At 38.1% G+C, this 26451-nt stretch overlaps 4 protein-coding genes across 8 annotated transcripts; 2 read left to right on the plus strand and 2 right to left on the minus strand.

Annotated features, from left to right (window-relative positions):
* The first annotated feature begins 7244 nt into the window (after nucleotides 1-7244).
* LOC147858409 (uncharacterized) lies at nucleotides 7245-11708 on the plus strand. Its single transcript, XM_087326868.1, has 2 exons — nucleotides 7245-9003; nucleotides 9130-11708. Exons 1-2 carry the CDS (start codon nucleotides 7377-7379, stop codon nucleotides 11589-11591), a joined length of 4089 nt encoding a protein of 1362 aa, XP_087182994.1. The 5' UTR covers nucleotides 7245-7376; the 3' UTR covers nucleotides 11592-11708.
* Nucleotides 11709-13418: 1710 nt separating this feature from the next.
* LOC147858410 (uncharacterized) lies at nucleotides 13419-17837 on the plus strand. Its single transcript, XM_087326703.1, has 4 exons — nucleotides 13419-13662; nucleotides 14202-14321; nucleotides 14584-14654; nucleotides 17294-17837. The coding sequence occupies exons 1-4, from the start codon at nucleotides 13477-13479 to the stop codon at nucleotides 17580-17582; spliced, it is 666 nt and encodes a 221-aa protein (XP_087182829.1). The 5' UTR covers nucleotides 13419-13476; the 3' UTR covers nucleotides 17583-17837.
* A 1829-nt stretch (nucleotides 17838-19666) lies between these two features.
* HEI10 (RING/U-box superfamily protein) lies at nucleotides 19667-23899 on the minus strand. Of its 5 annotated transcripts, none has more exons than XM_087326915.1 (9): nucleotides 23801-23899; nucleotides 22409-22506; nucleotides 22230-22302; nucleotides 22038-22083; nucleotides 21888-21918; nucleotides 21547-21799; nucleotides 21237-21412; nucleotides 20189-20485; nucleotides 19667-20106 (listed from the first exon to the last, which is right to left on the minus strand). In XM_087326915.1, exons 2-9 carry the CDS (start codon nucleotides 22476-22478, stop codon nucleotides 20090-20092), a joined length of 963 nt encoding a protein of 320 aa, XP_087183041.1. In that variant the 5' UTR covers nucleotides 22479-22506; nucleotides 23801-23899; the 3' UTR covers nucleotides 19667-20089. The 5 variants fall into 5 exon arrangements, with proteins under 5 accessions (XP_087183041.1, XP_087183040.1, XP_087183043.1 ...); XM_087326914.1 differs by lacking the exon at nucleotides 23801-23899 and adding an exon at nucleotides 22638-22803; XM_087326917.1 differs by lacking the exon at nucleotides 23801-23899 and having other exon boundaries at nucleotides 20189-20461; nucleotides 22409-22624.
* Nucleotides 23900-23990: 91 nt separating this feature from the next.
* LOC147858412 (putative pentatricopeptide repeat-containing protein At3g25060, mitochondrial) lies at nucleotides 23991-26414 on the minus strand. The gene has a single exon (XM_087326909.1). The coding sequence runs from the start codon at nucleotides 26367-26369 to the stop codon at nucleotides 23991-23993; it is 2379 nt and encodes a 792-aa protein (XP_087183035.1). The 5' UTR covers nucleotides 26370-26414.
* Nucleotides 26415-26451: the final 37 nt, after the last annotated feature.

Raw genomic sequence — 26451 nt, forward strand, 5'->3', positions numbered from 1 at the left:
ATTAGAATCAGATGAGACAGAGAAAAGGAGTTACTATTTGTATCCCAAGAGAAGTACATTGAGAAGGTATCGGAAAGATTTCAGATGACTGATAAGAAGCCATCTTTACTGCCTCTTCAACTAGAAGTAAAGCTTTCAAAAGTGCATTGTCCCAAAGACAAAGAGGAAACAGAAAACATGTAGGCAATCCCATATGCTTCAGGTTGTTGGTCATTAATGTATGCAATGGTATCAACACGACCTGATATTGCATATGCCGTAGGAATAGTAAACAGAATTATGAGTCAACCTGGACAAAACCATTGGGCTGCAGTCAACTCTATCCTTAGATATCTCAAAGGCACTAAGGACAAATGCATTTGTTATGACAAAGGGCACTTGAATCTTTTTGGCTATTGTGATTCTGATATGGCTGGAGATGTAGACACAAGAAAATCTACTTACAGTTACATCTATACTTTCATAGATGGAGCTATTTCGTGGTGTTCAAGGCTGCAAGGAATCATTGTACTCTACTACAAAAACTGAGTATATCTCAGCTGCAAAGGCTTTTAAAGGGGGCATTTGGTAACTCTCTTGTGTGGTGAGCTTGGACTCACAAAGCAAATTCCAGACCTATATTGTGATAACCAAAGCGCCATATGGATGTTTGGCAAAGAGTCACACTAAAAGTTACCATGGAAGAAAGTTGACTCCAAGAGAAAACGCTATATTGTTGTTTTGTAAAGAAAACCTTCAACACCCTACATAACATTGAAGTTTGGAAAAGAATGATAGAGATTGGAATGCCATTAGAGTATAGAGAAGCTGTAGCACGATTGTATTAGCAGGTTAGGTGTCAACTGAAAATGGATAGTGGTTTCTCAACGTACTTCTTGCGCAACATGTGGGTCAAGCAAGGGTGCCCTCTCTCTCCTGCACACTTTGGTCTAGGCATTGATAAACTTGAAGAAATAGTAAACAAGGATGCAAAAGAAGAAAAAAATGGATGGTCCAAAACTCATGCATGAGCTTATTTTTATACTCATGTATGCTGAGGATGTTGCTTTATTCTCATATAATTTGGATGATATGCAACACTTACTTGATGTAGCGGACACATTTTGTAAAATCAGTGGGCTAACTATTAACGTGGACCAAACAAAAATGATGGCAATGGAAGCAATACAATCAAGACACTACCCCACATTTACATACAAGGTAGAACCAATACAAGTGGTGCAACGCTTCAAATATATTGGTATTAATGTCCCATCGACAAACAGGTGGAATGCATGCTATGAGTCTAGACTTCAGGTGGGTTGGAATACTTATATGTTTTAAAATCAAAGCAACCAAAGTGATACTCGAGGATGGGAAGTGAGAACAACATTATGCAATGTTACAATGGTCTAAATATTACTTAATGGAGTAGAAGTATGGGGTGGCATTATCTCGCCACTTAGTGCATAGAATGAAATAGACAAAACCTAAAAATTGTTATTATGTTGACAATTGGGGGTATAATCCTCAACATCTCATCATGTCATGTTATTAGAAACATCTGCCCGACGAGCCATGCAAAGATCATAGAAGCATATCACAAAAGTCAAGAATATGCCTGATCATAGATTGTCAAACAAGCTTATAAAATAGGATGCAAAGTACAACAGCTAATAAGAGCAAAATTGTCTCATCTAGCTAGGTGCTTGCCATTATGAAATGGTTTAAGATATGGGGATAAAATGTCTATTGGAGCTCTCAAAAGATGCTATGAAGTATGTGATCATTGAGGATAGATTACTATAGGCACTAAGGATGAAGTGGAAAGATGCTAAAATATCAAAATCGGAATATTGCATTGCAAATATTAACCCCAAATACAAGGAAAAAAATCTCGAACGTATCCAATTGCATCTCACTACCCCATGACCCTTGGCTCTCAAAGATCCTTAACACTTCTCCGAACTCACTCACACAAGTTAGGTGTTAAGGTAGCATCGTAGCATCATGATGCAAACATGAATATATGAAAGGTATGAAATGAAAACCTATTGGTAGATAAGGATCACTTACTTATCGCATGCTTAGTGTATAAGGTAATCCATCAGAAACTTGATGACTTATTAAATGGGGATGACAACGTGAGTGTCATACTCAAATTTCCACCGAGAAGGGTGAGCACATATGTGCATGCATAATTTTCACATCGAGAGTTTATAATACAAATTAGTATCCTCCTTCTTAAGAAGGAGCCACATACAAGATTATATGTTGATTTGGTCCCATAGTTCAAAATTGACGTCATCATGAATGATAAAAATTTTGTTCTATTCTATTCTATTCTAAAGAACCTTGTTTACCACACTAGGATTAACATATTAATATTCGTTATCACTTCATTGGAGAGGTGATAGAGGATGATCAAATCCAACTAATAATACCACCGAGAATCCAGCAGATTGTTTAACATAGTGTTATCAAAGACACTTCATCAACACTGACTTGAGCAAGTGGGAGTTATCTAGTACAGTAACTAGCTCCTTTAAGTGGGAGGTTGTTCGGATTAAAGGCCCTTAGGTTGCTTTTATTGAACTAGAAAAACGTTTTTATATAATTTAACACTTTCTGAACTTTGTTACTACTGTCTCATTTTCAGAACTTTACAACTCCTAAAAGAATATTTTGTACACTAGATGGGATCCGTGAACAAGATTCCCACTCAGCATTAAATAGGTATGTATGAGGCCATGACTTAACTGTCCCATCAGCATTTAAATCTGTTCTTCTAAGAGCATATTCTATGTATCTTGAATGGGACATTTATATATCTATGCACTCCCACCTTGTACATTTTTTAAGTCGTGGGCTTTTGTTCTACAAAACTTCTTCTTGTTTCTTTAATCTCTCCTATGTGTTAAACCACGTGATTGTTTTTAATTTCTATACCTCTGCCTTTAGATATTTCAGAAAACTGCCATTCTATCTTCTACTTTTTTACAAGTAATTCCTTCTAAATGGCACAAGTCCAGAGAGAAAAAAAGCCTTACATGCAATAGTTGCAGAATGACAACATGGTTGCTACATTGAGAAAAGTTGTGCATACAACCAAAACTCTGGAAATAACATAACAAATCAACTTATAACTCTTTATGTGCATAATTCTAGAATGAAGGATAAATATGCCACAATTCCAAAACGAAATGGAAACATTAATGACCTTCCTTAAGGCTTACGTGCCACAATTCCAGTGCAAAATAAAACATATGGCCTTTCTTTAGGCCTTCATGCACAGTTCCCGAATGAAAAAGTAAACAATGGCCTTCCTTTATATGCCACAATTCCAAAATGGAAAAGGAAACATACGGCCTTCCTTATGTTGTGATTCCAGAATTAAGAGGAAAAACTGCCCTAATCTGAAACTTTGGAAAAAAAAACCCATGAATCACACCATATCATTAGACTAGAAAATATGCAGCCATTCTTATATACCACAATTCAAGAATGAGAACAACCCATTAGAAAATATACAGCCATTCTGATATACCACAATTCAAGAATGAGAACGACCCATTATATTCTACAAATTCAGGATAAAAAGACCCTTCTTTTATATGCCACAATTGCAAAATGAAATGAATAATATGTGCCACAATTCCAGCATGAAGAACAGGTTATAATGATAAGAAAAGTGGGACAATCAAGTGGTATGATATGGCTTTCCGAATAATCCATAATTCAAGTATGGCAGAAAAACAATACGGCATGATTCAGAACGAAACAATGTCATATGGCATATTCCCTCAAAATGGCACAATTTCAAGGGAATGAAGCAAAAGTTTATTACAAAGTGAGGAAAAGAGGTTCACATACCTTTCAAAAAAACTCTGAGATGGAAAGGAAATAATATATTTACGCTTCCTCTTTTTCAGCATCAGCAGAAGACGTTTTTCCTGAACCATCGCGCCATGAGCGTTTGGTAGGGACTCTCCGCACAGCTGCATCACTTTCTGTTTCATTCTCATCGTACGAGTCGCCGTAACGCCTACGGAATCGAGCAAGCTGACCCTCTCTCTCTTTGGCCTCTTCTTCCTGAGCGAGGCTCCGGAAGCGCTTGTCGCTCTTGTAGATGCGAGGAGTCAGGACCTCCCAAAGCCTGCCGTCTGGAGAAACAATCTTCATGATCTGGAGAGCAGGCTGGATCCCCTTCTTCATAACTGCTTTGCTTCTGTGTTCCTTTCCCGCCCGGCCCGACCTTCCTGTCGTCCCTTTCTTCCTGCCTGTTTGTCGTCGTCGTCTATGGCTTAAGCCTGTTTCTGCGTCGTGGTATGCTTCCAAGGTTTAGGATTTTCTTTATTTCCCCAAATGCCCTTCGCCTTCCTTTCTTCTTTTTCTCTTTATTTACCATGGATGCCCTCTCCACCTTTCTCTTTTGCTCTTCGTGTTCTCTTTATTTTCCTCGCATGCCCCTGGCTGTCCCCCTCACCTTATCCTACTTACGGACATATCCGACGACCAAATTTACATCGGCCATTCTCATCCCTCTTCCTATCTTCCCGTAAGTTTATCCATGAGCATCCATCCGGAGATCTCCGGAAAACCCGATGATAGGTCCAAGAAGTTAACGGAAAATCGAAACCAACCATATTGGTCAAGAGTTTAACTCTTGGCATTTGAGGAAATGATAGAAACTTCATGCCAATTGGGGAATATCACCGATCACCAACCATGCCCGTCCATCTTTTCTCTCTTGAAGAGTTAAACTCTAGGCATATGAGGAACTGATAAAAACATGATGGTAGTTGGGTAGTATCACCAAAAACCAAGCAAGAGTCTATGGTCAACTCATCCTTTTTTACTCTCTTTTGAGGGTTTACCATCAACAATTGATGAAATAATGGAAACCTAGTGACAAATGGGTAAAAACAAAAGACCAAACAAATCATTTTATCAATTCATCCCTTTTTCTTCTCATTTTCGAGTTAACTAATGGCATTCGAGTAAATAATGAAATTCCAACATTAGTTGGGAACATAACGAATTTATTGTCCCAATATGAGGTAGAGTTATGTCGTCTAGTATTACAACACTTGAGAGGGTTAACCTTACCATATTGCTGCTAATGACGTAGTGATGATAGCAAGGGTTGTAAGGTTTGTAAGGTTTGTATTATCATCTTGTTTCAATAGAAACATACATGTACTAGAGAGATAGAGATAGATGGATTCTATTATCGTCTTCAGATGTCAAATAGCATCTATGAGACCAAAAATATTACATTTCATGTAATACATGTGCAAGTGAGTAACAACTCTCGATGTTCAAGAACTTTGCCAATGATTGTTGCAATCAAGAGGGCACATTGTGGTTATTGCCAATGGAATCCAATGTAAAACATTCTCACATAGTATGCATCAATGTTCAAGATTTTTGGCTAATGAATGTTTCAGTTGTGAATGCACATTGTCATCGTGAGAGAAATGTGTTTAGGGATTGCACAAGTTTGACAATGCATGGAAGCCAAACTTAAATACAATAGACAATAGGAAAAATTGTATCAAAGTGTGATACTCCAACTCACAAACTTGTTTATGGCAAAAGATGCAGTCACTGTGTCCCATTGCTTATGAATACACGCTAAGTCGTTTGAACACAACGATGAAGTTGATAGACAAATGAACATACTCTAACATGTACCAATGAGTGTGTTTTTACCGTTTGGATAACAATTTGGGTTGGTAGTTTGGTGCAACATATATGGCTTAACGCGATAATTGTGAACCTCCACATATTTCCTAGGGCTAGCATACATCAACATTGCAAAAATGCCTTATTTATGGAGAAATGTGTCGATTCATCATAAAGCAAGTGTAATGCATCGCATATTCGAAACCACTTCTTTGAATATTGAACTAGAGCAAGAAAAAACTCCTTAGAGAACTCTATGCAATGTGTAAATTTTGTGTATTTAAGGTAGCCTTGGCTTATGGCAAGTTTCAATACCCATTTATCAAGAAATTATAATTTGGGAGGATTCTCTTTATTGATAGTTAAGCCACATGATTAAGTGGGGAGTTGCACATATGATGCATGGGGGACATTCTACGTTCTTGCAAGTATCACAAGAGGAGGCCATTCTCCAACATGATGCATGTTAGAACGTGCTTGTTATGTAGGTATGATCAATTGCAATGGATGCAACGAGTTCCATGAGTTATGTAGACCTTTGCCACTTATTAAACTAAGACAAGCTCATTGCATGACACAAAACATGTGGGCGGATCAAATTCAGATTTGATGGGAGTTAAATAACACTTCGAACTAGTGACCAAGGATAGTTTGATAAGGGCCACGTGTTGGAATTAATTGAAAGATTAGGCAAATCCATGGAGAAAGCATTGACAAATGGTAACTGTGGATAATTGGTCAAACGAGAAGACTTATATATCTTTGCACATGTGAAAATTTTAGAATGGTTTTACAAAGTCTTCAACAAATTTCCAAAGGTTGCACACATCTACAACAACAAAAGTATCCAAGGTTGTTGTATACAACACAAGGCTTAAACAAAGCAAGATCATTGATCCACGATAATTGTTAGTTAAGGGGACAATGTCCGAGTGACATAAGGCTTAAACAAACGTCAAGGTACCAAGGGGGTCAAGGGTAGAGTTTGAATATGAATGGATGTATGTAGAAGGCATGGCTTGGAGAATGAAGAGGTCTTCGAGCAAGTGGACGATCAAGGTAGGGCAAGGCAAGACAATATAGAGACGCAAGCACAAGGGGTGGGGTGGGGGGAGACTTCAAACGAGGGCATTACATACAACACAAGGCTTGAACAAAGCAAGATAATCGATCCATGACAATTGTTAGTCAAGGGGACAATGTCCGAGTGACACAAGGCTCATACAAACCCTAAACCAAGGGGGCCGAGGGTAGAGTCTGAATATGAATGGATGTACGTAGAAGGCATGGCTTGGAGAATGCAGAGGTCTTCGAGCAAGCGAGCGATCAAGGCAGACCAGGACAGGACAACACACGAGACGCAAGTACAAGTTGTGGGGGGGGGACAAGCGAAATGAAAGGTTGGGAGAGCAGAAAGAGAAGATAAGGGTGTGTTTGTGTGTGAATGAAATGAAGTGAAAAGTTTTGGGGCCAGGCAGAAGCCAAAAAAATTAGATATTTGTGTGTGTGTCCTTTTCTGCTTCTTTTGTTTAGTGAGTAGGAGGAAGAAGAAGAAGAAGAAGAAGAAGAAGAGAGAGAAAGGCTTTTAAGGGAAGGCGAGGGTTTAAGCGACATAAAACAAACTATGGCGGATTCTCCTCCTCTCTTCTTCTTCTTCTAGGGTTTCTCTCTTTGTCTCTCTGTCTCTCTGTCTCTGTGGAACTTCCCACATGGCGTCCTCCGACTCAATCTCCATATCTCCCGCTGCCGACCCCTTCTCTACATCTTCTGCTGATAACCACCCCCACGCTCACCCCCATAGCTTGCAATCTCCTCTTACCCCCGCCGCTGTCAGCGAATCCAACAATGGTGGCCCTTCCATGCGATGGAAGAGCTACACAGCCACGAAACACAGAGAAATCTCTGCTACGGAATGTACTAACGATAGATCAACGGTAGCTTCACCTCCCAATCTCATTCCCCCAGATATCATGAACTCTAAAGGTAAGCTCGTCATTAATTTGTGCGGAATTCCTCGGTCTGTCATGAAGCAATCGTCTGTTTCTGCTACTGCTACTACTACTACTACTACTACTACTGCTGCCTCTTCTTCTTCTTCGTTGAAAATGAAAGGAACTTTGGAAGATAAAGATGTTCTTGATATAATGAAAATGAAGGTGTGTGAAGCAAGTACTAGTTCCACAGAAGGAATTAAGCTTCCCCACAGCCTCGGTGAAGACACTCAGAATGACATGAAATTGTTGAATGAAGTTCAATGTCCTTCCTCAGAGCAGGGGTTACTAGAGACGAAACTTCGTTCTAATAATGTTCAGGTTAGTGGATTAACTAGGAAAATGTGTCGAAGAATAGAGAAAATTCAGCGTTCTGTTATGAATTCTGAAAATACAAGCAGTAGAAGCTCACAAACTATAGCTGCGGTTTTAATGAGCCAATCCAAGAAGAAGAAGAAGAAGAAGAAACATTCTTTGCAAACTAACGCAAGTTTGAAATCCGAGTTGAATGTGGAAACTAACAAGAATATTCTTACTATTGGTAAAGTCCAAGCAGGTGAGTTTAATGGAGGTTTGGAGGATCCTGTTGTTGAGGTAAAGTTGGATGCTTCTAGAAGTACAAGAGATTCTAGTCTCACAAGGGATCAATTAGGACAATTTGATAACATTAATGGGGAGTTCACTGCTTCTAGAAGTACAAGATATACCACTCCTGCAAAGGATCAACTGGAGCAATATAATAACATTAATGTGAAGTTTGATGCATCAATGTATGATAATCATGAGCTTGATGATGGGATAACGAAAGGAATGAATGATAATCGAGAGCTCGGTGATGGAATCATATCGAAAGAAATGAAAGAAGAGGACTTAGTTTCAAAGGATGTTATGACAAAGAGTTTCAGCAAAGTACGAAGAAATGCAAAGAGTGATGGTGGTGGATTTTCGGAAACATCTAAATTGGACATGAAAGAACAGACTGTATTAGAAACATTGCTTCGTGATGAACCTGCAGGGTATAGCTCTGCTGGAGGTTCTGAACGGAGTCGCAGCTACAAGAGTGGATCAAAAGCTATGAAAGCAGAATTGAGTTTTCATGGGGATGAGGATGAGGATGATGACGATGAAAGTGCTGATGCAGAATCGGAGAGGAAAGGTGATGCTGAAGGAAACCAAAGTGACGAATATGAAGATCCTGATACATATACAAGTCAGAGCCGTGAGTATGATGGGGAAGAAGAATATGATGGCAATGGTCTCAGTGGAAGTACTCAGAGAACTACTAATGGCAGGGGAGCATACTTTAGTGAGCAAGTCATTCCATCAGTGCTATGTGATGCTGAAGGTATGTGAAACATTCATATATATATATATATATGTGAGTTGCTATCTATGGATGTTCATATGTATAGATATATAGCTTATATAACTCACTGCTTTTATTCATTTGTTTGTTCTTTTATCTTGCCAGGAAATATGTGGCACATTGGGAAAAGGGCCGAGCAAGCCAGAGGAGCTAGAAAACCTAGAGAACTCCCTGCTTCAGGGGAGAAAAAGTTGCATGGATCGAGTAATCGTAAGCAAGAGAGCATTGAGGTACTAAAGCATGATGATTTGCACGTACATCCCCCATCATCTTTATCATCAATTGCTCCTTTCAATCATCTAATAGAGACCACTTGGAAGTGGCCCTCAGATTCAGATTATACAATCAAACCAATTGGAGATGTTTCTAGTAGGTCAATGGTAGCCAAAGAAAGATCAGTATTTGTAGGCTGCATACCAGATGGAACTGAGAATCTAGAGGCAGTATTGCACAATCTCATGGGAGAGTTTCTTGAAAGGTTTGATTTTGCACCTACAACTCTTGGTCAAATTCGACTAGTCAAAATAGGGAAAGACTATGCATTTCTAGAGCTTGCCACAGAGAAAGTGGCCCATATTGTCCTTGCTGCCAATCAACTTGATGTCTTTGAGTGGGGGGTAAATGGATTTCATTTCAATATTGAAGGATGCAAGGGTACCCATACTTCTGTAAGACCTCTCATTGAATACATGCCATTGAAGCCAGGTAGAATAATTTTTGTCGGTAATATACCTAAGTCTCATTGGAAGAAAGAATATTTGGAAGTCTTTTTCACTAGACTTCTACAGGCTTCAGATGGACCAGCTGAGTCAACTTTTGTAACTTCAGTCTTTCTTCTGCCTGAGTCATGTGATGCCTATGTAGAGTTATCTTCAGAAATGATGGCTGATTCTGTTATTTTCAAATGTACAAAGATTCCACAACTTCTGAAAGACATAGGGGAGGATGTTTTTATTTGCCGTGATCCAAGCTCTGTCCCTCTTATGTCTAAGCATAAAGGTGGTATATGTCCACAACGCTCTTTGTTTGTTGGTATATCTTCACCATGTCAAGGGTTCAAAATTGATGCTGTGAGGAAGATATTTGAGGAAATTTTACCAGTAATATCAAGGGAGACTAACCAACCAGGTTATCTTGAGTACATATCTGTTCAACCAGGAAAGGATTATGCATTCTTTCAATTCAATTCAGAGGCCATTGTCGACGCAGTGATGGACGAGTACATCGAAAATACGCAGATATTCACATCAAACAGCAATTCTTTGTCTTATATCATCCTCCGACCTCCTGGCTATGTGCGTCCAGGGGCAAAATATAGTTGTGGTAGCAACTATTCTGGTGGGAAGAGCAAGGGTATGTGCGTTCAGGGCCAATTTAAAACAGTTGATAGGAAGAAAAATATGGTGAAGCTACCAGGGTCTATCCAGTTAATTCCTCGAAGATTTGGAGATGAGCCAGCAAAGAAAGCTGATTGTGTGATGTCGATTGGTGCTTCACCGTTACCTTTGGCTTCTTGGAATGGCCTCTCTTCTGCAGGGGCTGTTGCAACCCATCCAGATTGTATGATTGTTGTTGAGGGTCTTCCTAAGGGCCTTAGCTATAAGCTTCTTCGTGGTGCTCTGAATGAGCTGTTTGAGAGATCTCTTCGAGGTAGTGGTTTGCTTGAAGTTGGATTGCTTTTGTTAAGATATCTTGATAGGGATGGTGATCTTGATGTGGTTGCTAGCTTACCGAGTGCGAAGTTTGTTAGAGTTTTGCTTTCGATGAGGAAGATCTTTACCATAGCTGGAAATGAGGTCAGATTATTGCCCAAAGGTGGGGCAAAGAGAGTGAATTGGAAAGGTAATCCTGCTGATTGCCTAAGAAGCCAAGGAGACCTTTCTTGCTTGACCGATGATGAAGGTAATATGCAAAGAGAGGCTTCTCGATATCCTCAACGTGGCCTTTCCTATCCAATCAAGAGGAAGAAGGGACATTCAAAAGGTTCCATTTATTCTCATCTTATTTCAGACCGCACTGTAAGGAGGAAAGGGTTTGGGTTATTTGCTAAAGAGGAACAGTACGAAGAAGAAAGCACAAGAAACAGCAACATTTCTGCCCAGTGTAAGAAAGGTAATAAACAAGAGAACAAAGTGAGGTTGCAGCAGCGATGGAGTGGCCTTAGAGACCGATACAAAGCATTGTCGTCGTCATCAAGGCCTATTATTGTTAAACAGCCAACAAAGGTAATTACAGTTTCACATCAACAGAATCATGGGATAAGTCCAAGAGTAAAAATGTTAGGTGTTTGTGAAAGCTCAATGATGTCAAGGCCTCGATGTAGAAGTATTTTGCGAGTTAATGGAAGTGGGCAGAAAGCAATAGAAGAAGTTCCTAATGAGATTTTGCGTATTATTAGTGCTGGAGGTAAAAGAAAGATCCAGTCTCTGGATACTCAGCCTGTTTTAGGTAACAAAGGTACTACTCCTGTCTTTGGTATGGCTAACAAGAGAAGAAGGCTCTTACAACAGAAACCGGCATTTACCCAGAACAGGCTTAGTATTAGGAACCGATCTTCATTCTGCTGAGTGTTGAATATATAACCTTATAATGTCAAATCCTTTCTTTAGAGTATAGTCAAGTTTTATGTATCTAAACTTTCAGATTGACTTGTCTTGTCAAAATATACATTCAAGTTTTTCTTTTTCCATGTCTGACCTAGAAGTGTTTCTCGTTACAAGGAAAGGAGAAGGGTTTTTGGGATTTCTGGAATGTTAAGCCATTTGTGAAAATAATCTTTACTCGTATGTTTTGCCAAACTGATAGAATTTATTGATAAAATTATTGGATACGGCGGAGTAAGTGGTCAAGAGTTGCTTAGTTTTTGGAGCAACTGACATAATGCGATGTTCATTGATAATCTTTGTGATTTTCATGGTGTTTAAATGACGAACAATGTCATGATTTATTCCATTACAATTATCATTCATTGTGGAATGCCGTTTATTTAGATTTGTTTTGTGCAATCAAAACCGAAATATCACATTTCTTTTACAGAAGAGTACAATTGGTGTAGGGATCCCCTTCACTTGTAGCATGCCACAACAATCTCTCTTTGAAAGTGTGTCTAGAAACCTATAAATTTGGTCATTGGTTGAGAAACTTGACGTTGAATATATTGGAAGGGAAATAGCAGTATTTGGCATCTTGGAAATGATTTAGAGAGCAACAAATTTTACCTACATCTGCTAAAAAGCAATGCTTTCATCTATGTTGTCGGTTTTCAATGTGCAATGCTTGCTGCCCCATGTCTCTCCAAATATATTCCTTCCATTATGAGAGCAATAATATTAAGGCAAAGAATGAAACCTTGCAAAGCTTGATGGAGCACAATCTTGAGTGTGGAAGGGGGCAATTGATCCGACTAATTCAATGCTCATAGCTGAATAAGAAAATCAAAGACAACTAGAACAAATGTTAACAATAACATGGATAAGGTGTTTGTTGAGGTTGACATCATTTGGGACGAAAGTGAGAGTTCGACTTAGCAAGATATTTGACAAAGAGTTTCGTCCATAGGTTTGTGTGACCTCTAGTAGGTGAGGACAAGGACGTTACCTAGAAGCTAAAGTCAAAGATTGTGCTAGCAAGTGATTGGCTTGTGAGCAATAAAATTAACCTAAATTGGAATATCAACCCATAATATACGCAAGGGAAGGGTTGATGAGAACCACAATGGGTGATGGAGTTCATTGTTGGGTAGCTAAGTTTGGAAGAAAACTCGAGTTAAGGGAGTTTTATTGGCCCCTCTACAATGCATTAGAAAGATGTGTCATTAAATTTGAAGTCTAAATCTTCATGTTCATTGTAAACCAATGATAGAGGACACACTCCTAAAGGTAATAAAAAATCGAGATTGAGCATAGGCCAAGGCATTCCTAGAAAGGCTGGCGCCCTCTTTGTTCACAAAAGAATAGAGATATCCCGCGGGAGAATGTCATATCCATGCCGTGGTAACAAAAGTCAATCACAACAAGCTAGGGTAACCGGGGTGGGGGATAAAAAGAATCAAGGGACTTAATGGTAGAGGGAGGCATTCTTCCCACCAGAAGCATTCTTCCCACCAGTAGCAGATGTGCTATAGTCAATGGATGGTACTTGTGGACATGGTAATTGCTCACATGATACATGAATGGGCATCAAAGCAATAACAACAGAAAGGACCAATGCGTTGGGATAGCTTCTTCGCAAGTGGCCGACAGATCGGGTGTGGCCTTATTTATATACTAGACCTCAAAGCAATAACAGGAAGGGCCAATGCCCGGGTATAACTTCTTCTCTATTGGCCTATAGACCGGGTGTGGCCTTATTTAGATACCCTATGATTGATCCATACCCAACCTTTCACCCCACAGAAAGCAATTTAAGAAGTTTTCAAATATTTGAAGGCCCGCAGCGCAGAAAAAATCGAAGATGTCTGAAGGCAAGCAGAGGTTGAAGTCCCTGAAAGCGGAGTTGAATGCAGATGATGACAAAGACACCATCGCCAAGATCAAGAAACAGGTCAAGAAAGAACAAGACACTGAGACGCCAACCAAAGCTTCTAAGAAAGAGGCTCACACAGAAACCACCAAAACCAAGAAAGTGAAGAAAGAAGAGGTCGGTAGTCTTTCTGATTATTTCCTTCTGCACGTGATAGAGCTGTTGAAACCTCGTGAATACACGGATTAAAGAAAAAGGTCGTCGCATGGAAAATAGGCTAGAATTTCAGAGGAGTCTTAGAACGTAACATAAGCTTCATATGGCTATAGGAGATATACACATTCTATAAGGGTATTGGAGTCACCATATAGATTTCATAAGGTTACATTTAGGAGATACCATAGATTTCATAAGACAATGTATAGAAGATACACAGATAAAATAATTTCCTAAGACAATGTATAGAATATATGCAAATAACAAAGAATTTCATATTGTTATGTATAGGATACATATAGATTTCTTAAAATTATGTTTTTGAGCTACTCTTTTTTCAAAGGCTACATGATGTACACTAATTTTATAACGCTGTTGGAGATACAGATAAATTTCAATTAAGCTATAGATACACTCACATTCCATAAGAAGATACACCTTTATGGTGCATCCCAATGTTAAAGATATCAAGGAATTCAGAAGGTTTTATTGATGTGTAGATCTCAAGCCAAACTCCAGAGGATGACTCTGTTAAAAAGAAAAAGGATTCCAAAGAAGCTCCTGAGAAGAAGAAGAAAGTCTTTACTCTACCAGGACAGAAACATGATCCACCAGATGAGGTATTTTTTTGATTCCGCATGCCGAGATGAATATTTTGTTGGGAAAACATCAAAATGCCCCAATATTTTGAGTATCTTGTAAGGATACTCCAAAACTCTCCAAAATTACTAGAATATCTCTCTGTAGTACAAACTTCACTGCTGCTACAGAGGGGGCATTATTGTAATTTTTAGAATTCGGTATCTATCTGTTTTCCTCTATTTTATTTTGCAAATAGTGCATAATGTGCTTTGAAATGCTAATACATCTAAAATGTTTCAGAGGGACCCATTGAGGATGTTTTATGAGAGTCTGTACCAGCAAAATCCCAAAAGTGAAATGGCAGAATTTTGGTATGCACACAATGCATTTACATCTATTCTAATTTTATCCTCATACTAGTTGGTTTAAGAACTCTTTTTATTTTGCATAATAACTAACTGATCAACCTATATTTGTGCAACAAATACTGTATCTTAAGCTTTGCATTTTTTATGTACTTGCATTTTATTTCCTTCACTGAGAAGGTTCAAGGACTCTTCCCTAAATACTGCAATAAAAATAGAATGCTATGTCATGGACATGTTTATTCAGTGAATGAATAACCCTTCTTGCAGGATCCAAACCACAACAAAAGAAACTCTCCTTTGGCTCATGCTATGGAGAATGGTATGGATGACTTTTGCCTTTAACATTTGACTTGATAAATCTTTATTTAGTTAGAACAACCAGCCTTGGAATGGAGCTTGGAAGAAGATATAGATTAGGTGGCAGTCTTAATAAATTGGGACTCAGCTATGAATGTAAGAGACACATGTCCGCTTTCTTTTGTGGTGGCCCCTTTTCAAAAGCGATAGTCTTCAACAGGGAGACATTAGAAGTGAGAAACGTACTGTTTTAGTGAGTCTTTTGTGATTATAATACTGCTCCTGAGTAGCATATGCGGATGGGGTAGAATTTCACGATAGCAACTACAGAGAATATCTATCAGATTTTCATTTTACGAACATTGAAGTGTTGAATTCGTATGCTTGGTGTTTTCTTTTATCCTCTAAGGTTAAATGGAGTATAAAAGGCATTAAGAAAAGTTGTCGGTTTTCCTTAAAACTAAATTCACTCTAGTCCATGGTTGCCAACCGGCCATTTACCACAAGATTGTAATACTGATCCTTGTGATGCAATCAGAGCTTTTAGGTGCTCTTTCATATGAAGAAGAGTACACTTACTGCTATACATTCAGAGCACTGAGTGCATTATCACTGTAATACGTGTTTCTTGAAGAGTGGAACTTACTTTGTCAGAGGTACATCAATGCGAAGTGGATGACTGCTTCTTCCCAGATGGTCATTTTTGCTGTTTAAGCACAACTTGGTGCTTTAGTTCCTCAACATTCCATTGTTCATTATGGCTTTAGCTTTTGGTGCTTACTGTCAAATAGATGGACTTATTTTCTCAGGAATTCTATTTTAAGACTTTGTCCTTTATAGCTCTTACTTAGATATACCTGTTTTGGTTGATAGGAGTTGTATTTTAAGGTGTTTTCCTGCAAGGCTCTTATGTAGATGCACCTCTTTGGTGGTTTTGTTTTAGTTTCATAACTCTTGATTGTGTTTGCCACACACTTGAGTGGCTATTGTAATTTGGAATGAGTTGAAATTTTAGTGGATTTAAGTATGATTAAGCCCTTTTTTGCAAAAAGAAAGAGAAGATGGATACTTTATCAGTAGCTGACTCAGCCACTCCCCAAGTGATTATATTTGTACTCACATTGCAATTGATTTGATGGACATTGGGAGGATTTCTCATCTCTCCTCGGAGTCTCACTCACTTGACAGTACAGCAAATCTGAAGTGTAAATTTCAGGTTGCAGGTTTTTTGTACACTTTTGTCATGAGAGTCTAGGGACTCATTTTATATAACATTCATGTTTTATGATTCAGAACCAGTTTATGTTAAATTAGCAAAATTGATTATGCTAGTTTATTATCCTACTTAACTTTGAGGGATAGCACGATCTGTCCTCCAACCTTGTGGCTCTTTATTTGCGTCTACCGTGTTAACACAATCCAGTTTCTTTCCAGAATCCACTATGATATAATTTGAAGGCCGGGCAACAGTTTGAAGGTCAATTTGAATTTTTGGCACCACAAACACTAGTTGCAGTTTCCTTCTAGACAACCACAATCCAGTTTCTTTCTAGAATCCACTATGATATAATTAGAAGATCGGGCAACAGTTTGAAGGTCAATTTGAATATTTGGCACCACAAACACTAGTTGCAGAGTTTCCTTCTAGAAAGTGTTCTTCATCCAGAGTATAGGATGGATGCGCCAAGATAGTAATCTGAAAACCAAGATAACACAGATCGTCAGCAATAATATAGTGGGTGATGGATGATTTATTGGATATGAGATTCCAATTGACATCTGACATAAAAGATCATATGACACTGACAGAGAATATGACGTGAGATTGCATGTAAGAGTGAGAAGTAAAACCGTGAATAATGCTTGATATGTTCGAGAAATTATGACATATATATCATGGATAGATCTCCTTTCATTCCAACTGTATCCTATCCATCAAGGTGGTGGCGATCTAACTGATGGTGCACACATGCATGTGTGGGAGAAGCTGTGCTTGTAATACCCCTGAGTTTGAGGAGTGCTTCTATCTTCGTCTTTCTCTATAAAAGAGAATGTCTCTGCTTTCTCTCAGTTTTAAGTTGACACTATGTGTTTATGGTTTCTCATGTCTCAGATCGATTGTTATTTGTGTCCTGATTAAAGATTCCCAACTATGCTTAGATTTTAGGTTTATCCATTTATTCAAATGTTTGCTATTCCTTGCATTCTATGCCCACTAAAGGGGATAGTAAAATCTTCACTGTCAGCAAATAACTGCATATTTCAATCTTTTATAAATATAGAATCATGATTAATTTCCTAGAAAAGTTCTTCATTACTTGAATGTGAATTTCACTGGATGGCAGGATGATGGAACATGGACTTCTTGAACTTGATATTGCAAAGAAAGCATTTGAACGAAAGAAGAAAAATCAAGGCAATCAAAAGCTTGGAACTCCAGTAAAGCAAACTAAAGAGAGCACTGGAAAGACCATAAAATCTGATAAAAATAATTCAACATCAAAATTGGAGAAGAAAACCGGGCCAGTCAATGGTAATGAAAAATCATCAAAAGCCAAGCGGGCACGAGATCCAGAGCTAGATTCAGACGATGATTTTCTAGTAAAACCCAAGAAGTCAAAATCTAGCTCATGATTTTTAAATTTCATTATTTTTCAATGCTAGTTAGTGCTGGTTAAGCCCCAAAACATCAAGCCTAACAGTTATTCATCTTCTTGCGGAATTAGGTATGTCCAATTCAGGGTTTTATACATGTGATTCTATACATGGTCAATGGGCACAACTTAATATTTACGGAACCCTACAAATGGAGTTTCCATTTTGTTCTGAACTGAGCAGAGATATCACCTTTATTTCCAATCCTGAGCCTTTGGGTCATGTAAGTTCTTTAAGATGATCTTCTTTATTATTCTGTACAAAATCTATGCAGGAATGTAACAGTGTCAGGCCATAGTACCCTGAAGCTCCCAATCCCTTCTATCTAGTCACTGTAGTTTTTGGGTTTTTAGGTCAATGTGTACCGATGAGGCCATTCAAGATTGTTCATAGCACCAAAATAACCACGAAATAAATGATTCATACTGTTTTGTATAGGTTTGAATTGAAGGCCCCATTCCCAATGAGCAGAATTGTGAGTGGAAATCTGAGTGGTTAGAGAAAAACACTACTCGCTTGGAAGTTAGAGAAAACATGGGTTATTGTCAGCATGTTTTTATGGTATCATGTATGTCTACCTAGAATTGTTTTAGTGAAGCACCATCCCTTGGCAACAAAATTACCTCCTTGTTATCAGTATCGAGTGAACATGTTTTTCTGTGTTAATAGTGTCATGTGGCTCTTTAGACTTCTTTTGAAGCCAGCCCAAGTACATTGCGATAAGCTGGATAAGAGCTTCTTAAGAGATGTGAATGAAGCAGATAAGAGTGTAAAGATGTGGGCTTGCTCACTGATACTATATAGGAAGAATTTCTCATAGAAACCTGACATATCATAAAGATCATTCATGCATGAGGAGGTTTGTATCAGCTTTTTAGTTGTGCATGTTTAGAGCTCTTACAAAATGTCAATCACATAGGGTGTCAAAGAAGAGATTGAATCTACTTTCAAATCAAGATATGAAGGTGACGCACATAAATGAGTGTGATCATTTTTCCGTGATGGCCCTTTCGCCTTACAAAAAAATCTTTATTCACTTCGACAATATTTTCTATGTAATATCTATACATGAATTTCTTTTAAGACATGTCATTTTGATCCTGATAGATTGTAGCTTGGTTTTCTTTTTCTCCTTGTATGAATCGAATAGAACTCCTTTTAATAGATTTTGTTTACCACCTAATGAAAACCTCTAATTCAATTGTTAGGTAATGTTTTATTAATTGAAAACTTTAAAATATTTATGGGAGGTCAAGATTTATATTCCCGTGCAAATTCTCTCACTCCCAATTAGCACAATAAATCTATAAGATCATTGTGGTTGTGTGTTGGAATGACAATCCCTTTTACCAATTAATTATTCAAAGAGAAGTGAGCAACAAAATAAGATTTGGTAGGGAGTTCCAATGTTAGTCAAACTCAGAACACCACAAGATAAGACACTTTGCAAGAAATCAATTGATCAACATTTTGGTTCAACTTTATGATTCCAAAAACAAAATACCTATATGTATATATATATATATATATATATATAGACACACACACACACACTCTCTCTCTCTCTCTCTCTCTGTAAATGTTCCATAACACATTAAAACTTCTAATTCTTCTTTGAGAGATGTTCAAGGACTGTGGTGAGGGGGAAATAGGGGTGATGTTTTTTGTATTAGATTGATAACATGAAGGGGAAATAGAGATGGGTATGGTATCCATCGCATTTGCCTTTTATGTTTTATGTTTTATTGCAATTGGAAGCACAACCCAAATTTCCAATTAATCAAACAATTATATAATGTTGTGCCTTTACAATCATCCCAATACTCGTGTATATGAGGGCCAAGTGATGCCATTCTTACTCCTTACCTTCAAAAGATCTAAGATGTCGTGTGTTTATTGCCAGAGCTAAGATAGATAGTGTACTAGAGGTTTGAAAACCTTACTCAAAACAGAAATGCACAATGTTATCTGTACGTATATTTTAACAGATCTATTCTTACTGCTTATATGTAGGAATAGATCACATGTTTTTTTATCTCTACTTCAAACTCGTTAGCTATGCATCATGAATAACCAAAGGAATTGATATTTTTACCCTCAACATATTCTTAAATCTAGTATATTATTACATAGTGTTTTACCTTTATGTGCACAAATGGTTGCTTAGAGAAAAATGGCAGAGCAAAGAAGCTATACCTCTTGAGAATCTCCCTAAGCAACTCGACATCTCATAACAGTAGATCTTTATCTTGCAGATCTATTACCAATATGCAACTTTGCCACAAGAAAGTATATAGTCACAACTTTTGTCTATACACAGTGAATGATCCTCGAGCTAATCAAACCTTATATAGAACGTGATAGCAAAAGCTGACAAATACGGTCATTGCAGGTACAACCTTCTCAGCTTTTACATTATTGGTCAAGAGATTCGACAGACATTCACCACAAAAGCAAATGGATGCCAATTCTTGCATTCTCATTCCTCAGCTTCTATTATGTTCTGCAAAATCAAGGGGTCTTCTGTCATTATCCAATCCATATAATAGAGGAAGATTATCTTGCATTAATGGTGTAAGTGTTACCATACGTATATCCTGTTCCCAATCTGGAGGATGGTCTCTTCATAGGTGAAAGAAGCAAGTTTCGGAGAGCATTGGATGGACCCCCAGTAGTTGAGAACAATCTGGCTGACTTCATGGTTGAAGTTTGTTCTGGCATCCTGCCGTTCAGAAGGTTATTGTGGTCAGGAAGAGCTCGAGGTAATTTCTGAGTTGCTGGTCTGATCACTGACATGTCGAACAGATGATCATCATTTCTATTTGAAGGTCTCGTTACAGGCCAGAAATCAGGAGTCACTGGAGCAATAGCAGATGAAGCACCTGAATTATATCAATTAATCTGAAACTTATCTTCCCTGGATCATATTCACCACATTAGAACTTCAACTAGATTCATTCCAACTAAATCTGATCAGTTGTAAGCTATTAGCTACCTAACAAACTTCGACAGGCTCGTTTCTAAACTTTCTGAAATGAGTAAATCTGAATGGATGATGAACAAGTATCAACTAAACTCCACTGAATCAACATTAGATAGCTTATAAACTTCAACAGCTTCCGTTTCTGAATCTGAATGAATTTTAGATAACTATCTGCTAAAATTCACACATCCCGTTTCTCAATCTGAATGAACGTTAGAACTTAACATGTCTCGTTTCTGAATCTAACTGACAGTTAGATATATATCTGGCACGTGTCCCGATTCTAAATGTTTATGCATCAATGAACACTTCAGCAAGATACTATCTGAACTTCACTTAAACGTTCTGAAATGAATATTATATAGATCTACCTAAACTTCAGCAAATTACTATCTGAACTTCTCTTAAGGTACTGAAGTGAATGTGCTATCGAGAACTTCACAGGTTCCCTTTCGAAAAATTCTCAACTAACATTAGATAACTATCTCGAACTTCAATAGGCCAGATCCCAGTAAACATTAGATAACTATCTAAACTTCACTATAGGTCCTGCATCTTGGCATCCTGAATGACTATTATTAGATAACTAACAATTGAAACTCGAGCAGTATGCTACTAAGGATTATGTAGAGCTGAGTATAGCTGCAGACCAGGACCATGACGGCGTGCGGATAAATCTTCAAAGCCTGAAGGCTCAGAAAACACTGGTTGTACTCCTTTCTGCATTGGAAATGGATCTCTACGGGATGGCTGTATTGTGGACTGCTTCAGTTTATCATATTCATTCCTGAGGTTATCATACATCTCTTCAAGCTTTCGTTTCTGCCTGAAACATTAAGCCAACACGTTCTTTCACTTATACACAGGATAATATAAGGTTGTGCTTTGCATACTATACGCTCTATTATCAAGATATTATCTGAAGCCCCATTAATGGCAAAAAACTAACGAAATTCCTACCTGGATTTCTCAGAATACTTTTCTTGCAACTCTGTCCTGTCTTTGTTCAAGTTTTCAACTTCCTGTTGTAGAGACTGAGCTTGCCTCATCGCTTTCTGATAAGCTACTTGAGCAAGCTCCATCTTCTCCACAAACTTTGCCTGCATTTCATTGTATCTCTGTCGCAAATGCTGAGCCTTCTTCACTGTTAGCTGCGTTTCAACATCCTTCTGTCCAATCCAGAAAGCGATCCCTTTCAAAGCGCACTTCATGACTGTCTTGTCTCCAGTGAATAGAGCATTATATGAGAATAAGTTGACATCTTAACGAAATTGTAAAGCAGATGACCATCAAAAGCTTACTCAGATGTGGCGGAACACCAGCCATGGCCATCTGTAAAAGTTATCCGGAAAACATATATCAGAAAGCCGGAAAACATTGCAAATGGATCATTTCTTCAATAATTCGCTGGTTCAACCATGAATTCTTATAGGCAGAAATTGAAGTCTCACGTTAATCCATTCATCACTCGGGTTCAGATCCACGGCTTTCATCTGGCTGCACATAAAACAACCATGGAGAAAAACAATATGAAGGAGATTAAAACGTCAATTTGGCCAATGAAATCTGCATTTCAAAAGAGAACAGTCTGACAGGGAAAGCGAATAAATATAAGAAGCGATTGACAAGCAAAAATGCTACACCTTTTAGAGAGTAGCTGCTCGCAGACAAGACAACTAGACTCTGAACAGAGAATTTTGTTGGCATCTTCCGCACCTGATTAATCCTTAGTCAAGGATTAAACAAATTTTTAAACTTAAGATCAAATATCCACTATGAAAGTGACCATTATAAAAACTTCGTGTGGTTTCAGTAAGGATACAGAAAATATGTCCACAAGTGGTGGCGATTCCTCGTCCTTCAATGTCCCCCCAGCAGGCATTACACTTCATGACAGGTACCGTTTCATACTCTAATTACCTGCAGATTAAGCTAAAGATCAAGAAAGAGATGAATGGGGCACCTAATACGCAAGTTTTACGACATCATGAATCCAGATGCTGAACAATGGGAGGCTGAAAAAAATAGCTGAGGAATCAAGACTAACTCACGTGTGAGTTCGATCAGAACGAGGTAAAGGAAAGGAATAGATTATTCATGGGGAGGCAGCTATGGAACAAATCAGGAAAGGTTATAGAAAGAACAAATTAGTCTTGTTTTTGAGAGCCACCTTGTACCATGTAATGTCTTATTCTCCAGAGTCATTTATTTAGCCCTTGCTAATAATGGTCATGTTAATTTCAATTTCGGTAGAAGACCCCAAAGAATAACTATCAAGGTCAAATAATTAATGGAACATAATGTGACATGTCCATACTAGCCAATGATAGTGACGTATCACGTAACTTGTGATGCATTATAAGCACATTTCCTTCTGAAAGCACTAAAACTATCTATCTATCTATATCTATATCTATATCTATCTATCTATATATATATATATATGAAGACCTAGCGTTTAGAGCCATTTCCTTGTTAACCACTAGTTGGGAGTTCACTGCATCCTTATGTAAATGCCTAAAATGAAAAATAATGCAAATAAATAATCTACGTAGGCCCACAAGATCCTTATGGAAACATGAGCGATGCCTACCTTGCAAATATTGTTTAGACAACATCCTTATGAACAATGGCTACCATGTACAACAATGTATCATATCACCTATATGAACCCACAAGATTAGTAGCTAGTTTTGATTGAGATGTTTCATGTAGGCTTGAAGGTTAAGTATTGAGAAATTTCATTTTATAACAGCAACCTGCACAAAATATTATATGAATTATTTTCCTATGCATGCCAAATCCACATTTTCCAGTTTTTTTCTAGCAACATACATGATGTATTTTCAAAAGAATAAAGCTTAAATTTGAAATTGAAAATACGTTTCTCTCTTGATGAGATCATTGGAAGGATATATTGAAATGGGGTGGCCTTCACGTATGCTCTCCATCCTTCAGATGATTGAGCAGATGTTATTAAATATAATGAAATTTTTAGAGCTATTTAACTTCACCAATAAGGTTACCAAAATAGTCCCCTCCACATAAATATCCCCCCCCGCCTTTTTATCTATAAATCATGTTGAATGTTTTTTCAGTGTTGTAAGTGCCGTATATACTAACTTGGTTTTTGTTATGATTCTGAGTTTCTTAAGAGCTCATGAAATGCAATATGTGTAAAAATACATATCTTCTTCTTTCGTTCTTCCTTTACCTTGATTATCATCCGGGACATTATTGTACCTTGCAGTATAGAGTCTCATACTTTGCTTTAACCAGGGCTTCCATCCGCATAGTTTTTAGTACTGCTAGCAATGTTTGGCATTTGGTTTTGATAGCTTGTTTCTTCTCATCACCATGATGAGGCAATTATGTCACTGCACATTGAGACACCATTAAAGCGTCTAATTTCTTTTCTGTTTTGTAATATCAATATGTTTTCCACAATGGTTTAATAGTGAGGTCCATCCTACAATGTTCGGCATGGTAGGCATTGTGTTCAATAGATCATACGCCTCTGTCCAATCCCCTCGGCCTCCTAGAAGTTCAACCATACAGTTGTAATGCTCCTGAGTAGCTGCAATCTCTTTATCTTGCATCATGTACAAGAACATCGAAATCCCTTCTCTTCTAAGTCCCATATGACTACATGCAGAGAGAACACATAAAAAAGTCACACCATCTGGCTTCACACATTCCTTCCGTATTTCTTCGAAACATTGCAACACTCGTTTCTCATCTCCAACTTTCATATAGCCATTCATCATCGCATTCCATGTGACTATATCTCGCATCGGCAAGCCTGTGAACACCTTCACTGCATCCTCAATACTTCCACATTTCGAATACATGTCAACAAGTGCACTACTCAATTGTATGTATTTACTGTCACCGCTTTCAATACAACTTGCATGACAAAGCTTCCCAACATCTAGGGCGACCACTGGAGAACAAGTTTTTAGAAGTAAAATGTAGGTTATATGATTAGGTTTCATACCCAACTGCCACATCTTTTGGAAAAGTTCAAGTGCCTCATGATTGTGTCCAAATTGTGCACAACCCATGATCATTGCATTCCATACTCCGAGGACTTGAGAAGGCATGCTATTAAATGCCGTCTGGGAATCCTTGAAACTTGCACATTTAGCGTACATGTCAACAAGAGTGCTCCCAACATGCATATCTTGCTCAGACCCACCCATGATGATAAGAGTGTGTACCACATACCCTAAGTCAGAAACTCCTAAGCTACTACATATCTTTAAAAGAAAAAGAAAGGTTACTCTGTTAGGATTGATATCTTCCCATTGCATCTCAGAGCAATGCTCAAGTGCATCCATGAAATAACCATGTTCTGTGTAAGCTCCTATCATTGCAGTCCATGTCACTATATCTCGATCAAACGAACTATCAAACAGCCCTTGTGCATCACTTAGACTCCCACATCTGGAATACACATTTATAAGAGTGCTACATAAGACTGCATCATTATTAAGTCCAGTTTCAACTATTGCTGCATGTATCAACAGCACATGATCCACAGATGATGTGGCTTTCAATATGGTTGCAAACGTAACATTATTTGGCTGAACCCCTTCATGTTGCATTTTATCAAACTGTTGCAAAGCTTCAAAGCTATCACTTAGTTCAGCACATGCTGCAATCATTGCATTCCATGCCTCAACTGGTCGTTTTTGCAACCTATCAAACACTTCCTTGGCTATGGTTATAAAAGAGCTCTTATTTAGATTATCACTTGTTGAAGATGACTCTACCATCAGTAAGGCTTCAACTTGAGCCTCTTCTTCTAAGGTTTGTCTCTTACAAAAAGACCTTAAAATGCAAAGGAAGGTCACATAATCAGGACTCTTTCCCTGCTCTTGCATTTTTTGGTAAACATTTAAAGCATCTTCACAAAGGCCTCGTTCGGCATAGCCTACAATCAATGCATTCCATGTTACAGTATTTGGTTCAATCCCCTCTTTCTTCATTTCTCCAAAAAGCCTAAGAACCTCATGCATTTTTCCATCTTGTGCATGCCCTGAAATTATCGTATTCCATGAAACTATATTTGGCTTCATACCTTCATCTTGCATACATTGGAAAAGCTCTAAAGCCTTCTCACAAGAATTATTATGGACATAACCAGACATTACAGTATTCCATGTCACTATATCTTTATTCCACAATCTATCAAACACGTGCAATCCGTCAACTATTCTCTTGCATTTAAAATACATGTCCATCACTGCATTTGCAACATGCAAAACTGAGTCAAAACTACTCTCAAGAATATCATTGTGAATAACCTCACCTTGTTGCAAGAAATCTCCACTACCACAAGCTTTGAGCACTGCAACGAAGACATGTCCATCCGGATCAACACCTGATTGATGAGCTCGATGATATAAATCGATTGCTCTGGAGTTATATCCAAACCGGACATTCGCACCAATAATGGCACTCCAAGTGAATACACTATGTTCCGATGAGTTATCAAAGATACGATTCGCTTCCAAAATATTTCCAAATGATGCATACATTCTAATCAAATGGCTCTTTAGGAAAGAATATGTATACTGTCCACTTCTGAGGATTAGCTGATGTAGCTCTGTTCCTGCAGCCAAATCTTCCTCTAAAATGCATCTTTTCAAGAGGGCAAAAAGTACTGTATTAGGAACTCGAATGCCAATGGAAACAGAGTGGTTTACATCTGAAAGCGCTTCCTTCAGTCCTCGTTCTCTACATGGCATGATATGTTGATAATGATGATGTATTATCATAACTACATGACCTATGGGACTGGGTCTTCTACGCTTACAAGGTTCATAAAAACATATGCCAGAAAATACATTACTTTGATAT

Source organism: Azolla caroliniana, unplaced genomic scaffold (assembly GCF_043228905.1).
Source record: "Azolla caroliniana isolate FFs.n. ecotype wild unplaced genomic scaffold, voAzoCaro1.0.p SCAF_11, whole genome shotgun sequence".
NCBI lineage: Eukaryota > Viridiplantae > Streptophyta > Polypodiopsida > Salviniales > Salviniaceae > Azolla > Azolla caroliniana.

Excerpts from the sequence above, each read along its gene's own strand:
- LOC147858410 (XM_087326703.1), top strand. The coding sequence starts at position 13,477 with ATGTCTGAAGGCAAGCAGAGGTTGAAGTCCCTGAAAGCGGAGTTGAAT. Across the intron at positions 14,322-14,583 it reads AACATGATCCACCAGATGAG|AGGGACCCATTGAGGATGTT; the intron begins GTATTTTTTTGA and ends AAAATGTTTCAG. Across the intron at positions 14,655-17,293 it reads AGTGAAATGGCAGAATTTTG|GATGATGGAACATGGACTTC; the intron begins GTATGCACACAA and ends ACTGGATGGCAG.
- LOC147858412 (XM_087326909.1), bottom strand. The coding sequence starts at position 26,369 with ATGATAATACATCATCATTATCAACATATCATGCCATGTAGAGAACGA.
- HEI10 (XM_087326915.1), bottom strand. The coding sequence starts at position 22,478 with ATGAAGTGTAATGCCTGCTGGGGGGACATTGAAGGACGAGGAATCGCC. Across the intron at positions 22,303-22,408 it reads CACTTGTGGACATATTTTCT|GTGCGGAAGATGCCAACAAA; the intron begins GTATCCTTACTG and ends AGGATTAATCAG. Across the intron at positions 21,919-22,037 it reads CGAGTGATGAATGGATTAAC|ATGGCCATGGCTGGTGTTCC; the intron begins GTGAGACTTCAA and ends TAACTTTTACAG.
- LOC147858409 (XM_087326868.1), top strand. The coding sequence starts at position 7,377 with ATGGCGTCCTCCGACTCAATCTCCATATCTCCCGCTGCCGACCCCTTC. Across the intron at positions 9,004-9,129 it reads AGTGCTATGTGATGCTGAAG|GAAATATGTGGCACATTGGG; the intron begins GTATGTGAAACA and ends TTATCTTGCCAG.